At 40.8% G+C, this 2,316-nt stretch overlaps 1 protein-coding gene across 1 annotated transcript in view; it reads right to left on the bottom strand.

The window, feature by feature from the left end:
• Positions 1–646: 646 nt before the first annotated feature.
• The window catches only part of ankrd44 (ankyrin repeat domain 44), a gene marked incomplete in the record, with an annotated part of 84,527 nt that continues 82,857 nt past the window's right edge, over positions 647–2,316 (bottom strand). The window contains 1 exon segment of the mRNA XM_014026448.1: positions 647–1,215. Within this exon segment, the coding sequence (XP_013881902.1) occupies positions 956–1,215 (260 nt within the window).

Consider the following 2,316-nt stretch of genomic DNA (forward strand, 5'->3'; position numbering starts at 1 on the left):
AAATATATGTTTATCAAATAAAGTCTAATGTGACAACTAATCAGGGATCCCTTTAAGAAAAGATTATTATCAGGTCTATTGTTTTATGTTATTTAATAAAACTTATCAGGACGACTCACCTTGCACACCAGTCAACTCAGTTCCACTACAAAACTACTTCCCCCAGGCTTTTCACAATAGAGGCACGTTAAAGTCTCCATGCGTCTCCATATTAACGTCGCGTGTTTAACCGTGCACGTCACTGAAGATGTGTTTACTACATTCAGCAATGGCGAAAATGGGATGTTTTATTTTTACKTCAGCCAATATAAGCAGCAAAATCGCTCCCCACCACTGCAACAAGCTGCTCCAACAATAAAATTAGCTTGCTAACGCACATAGAGGTGCTGCAAGGAAAAGTGTCCCCCGGGAAACTGTTCACTGGCGGCCGTGACGAAACTTTCCGAACATGTTCAGGCTATTTAAACCGGTATGTCGGTATTCAGAAAATTCATATCATAGCAAAAATTTAAAACGGTATTCGGTACGAACCGGTATACCGGTTGACTAGTTGTTTGTTTGTTTGTTTTAATTCATGCATATTAACTGTTTTTACAGGTCAGGTCAATTCAAACAGCTGCTGCATATGTATAAAAATAATAAAAGATTTTCAAAGTAAAAGCTGTTCTTTTATTTTTTTAAAAGATAAAAACATGAGTTTAAGTTYATATTTTCTAGAAGACTTTACTCAAAGTTTTTCTAAAACAACATGAGTGTTAGGGTTCAGAGGAGGCTATTCTCTTAAATCCACTACAAAATTAAGGAAGAAATAAGATTTGTGAGGTCATTTRTGGAGCTGCTCATTTGTTTAAACCTTGAACCCCTTGGAGCTCCACGTCTGCTTCCACCTGGAGAAACACCTGTCCTGTGGGACATTCAGGTTTGAGGTATTGGGCCGGAGTTTGTTCAGAGGAGGTCAAAATGTTTCGGAGTCCTCCGAGTCATTCTCAGTAGTTCCTTCGCTGGAAGGTCCTGAGGGGTTCCTGGGACTGCGTGGTCCCCGAGCAGCAGCGCCTGAGCCTTTACCCCCCTGGTGGGGCAGCCGCTTCAGCAGGGAGCCTGGGGAAGGAGCTCCGGAGCTGCAAGGGGAGCAGAAAGGCATCATGGTAGCCAGAATGAGAGCCAGACAGTCAGCCACCTCTCTGCTAGGAGCACAAGCCAGAGCAGGCGTCAGACCTGAGGCAGAGAGACAGAGAAGAGGAGGAGGAAGGAGACAACGAGACAGACGTGGAGGAAGCAGGGAAGGCAAAGCAGAAGACAAAGACAAAGCAGCTTCCTGTTAGTTTTCAGCCAGTTTGGAACAGAGAGGAGGGAAACACAAACCAGCGCCCACAAGGTAGGCAGGAAATAACAATTAAGAGTTTTGAAGCTCATTGGAAATAATTCCTACCACTGAATACTTTGAGCAAATCAGTCTGGCAGTTTTGATGGGACCTATTTGTTTWAAAAAAGGCCCTATTTGGCCCACAGACCACTTGTTGAACAGGCCTGCTGTACGGCATCCCTGATCAGCTCATGATTCACCACCGAAGCTACGACAGGCAGGGACCATTGATATATATYACTGGATTGGACATCACGTGACCTGGGTGTGCTTCACAAGGGGTATTTTTATGCATTGAGCTAATGCTAACGCTAACCATTGAAATCAATGAGCAGAACGTAGCGCAATGCAAACAAACGCTTTATAAATGTACAAATAGTCCAAATACTTTGCTATAAACTGCAGAAATTGTTACAGTATGTTTACAAGAGATAAAAGGGTTATGTTTCACAGGTAAATATTACGCATATTTAACCAAAATTAATTATTTTAATTGTAAAACCTGTATGCTAACATTAAACAGCTTCGATGTTCATGTTTAACCTTATTTAAAATCAATTTTATCTGTTGTTAAATATATTACTTACTGATATTAAACATGAAAATATGGACTTCATTGGATTGTTGACTAGTTAGACTGCAGATAAATTCAGAAATTATGATGTAGACTCACTAATGACAGAGACTAATGTAATGATTGAACATCATAAACAAAATAGTCATGTTGTCAGACAGGTCGGTTTATTCAGATATTTTCTACATCCAGTATTTGTGTTTTTCAACATTTCCAGAGAAAATGGAGGAAAAAAACGTGTGCCAGCTGTGGGTCGGCTTCAGATACAGCCTGCATCATTATGAAACTGAAGAATAGGTGGTGTTTACATCCTGGGTTTTCTATTCGGGCACTGACGGAAGGATAGGTGCATATGTGTATGTGTATGTATGTGTGTGTG

This window comes from Austrofundulus limnaeus, unplaced genomic scaffold (assembly GCF_001266775.1).
Source record: "Austrofundulus limnaeus strain Quisiro unplaced genomic scaffold, Austrofundulus_limnaeus-1.0 Scaffold554, whole genome shotgun sequence".
Classification (NCBI taxonomy): domain Eukaryota; kingdom Metazoa; phylum Chordata; class Actinopteri; order Cyprinodontiformes; family Rivulidae; genus Austrofundulus; species Austrofundulus limnaeus.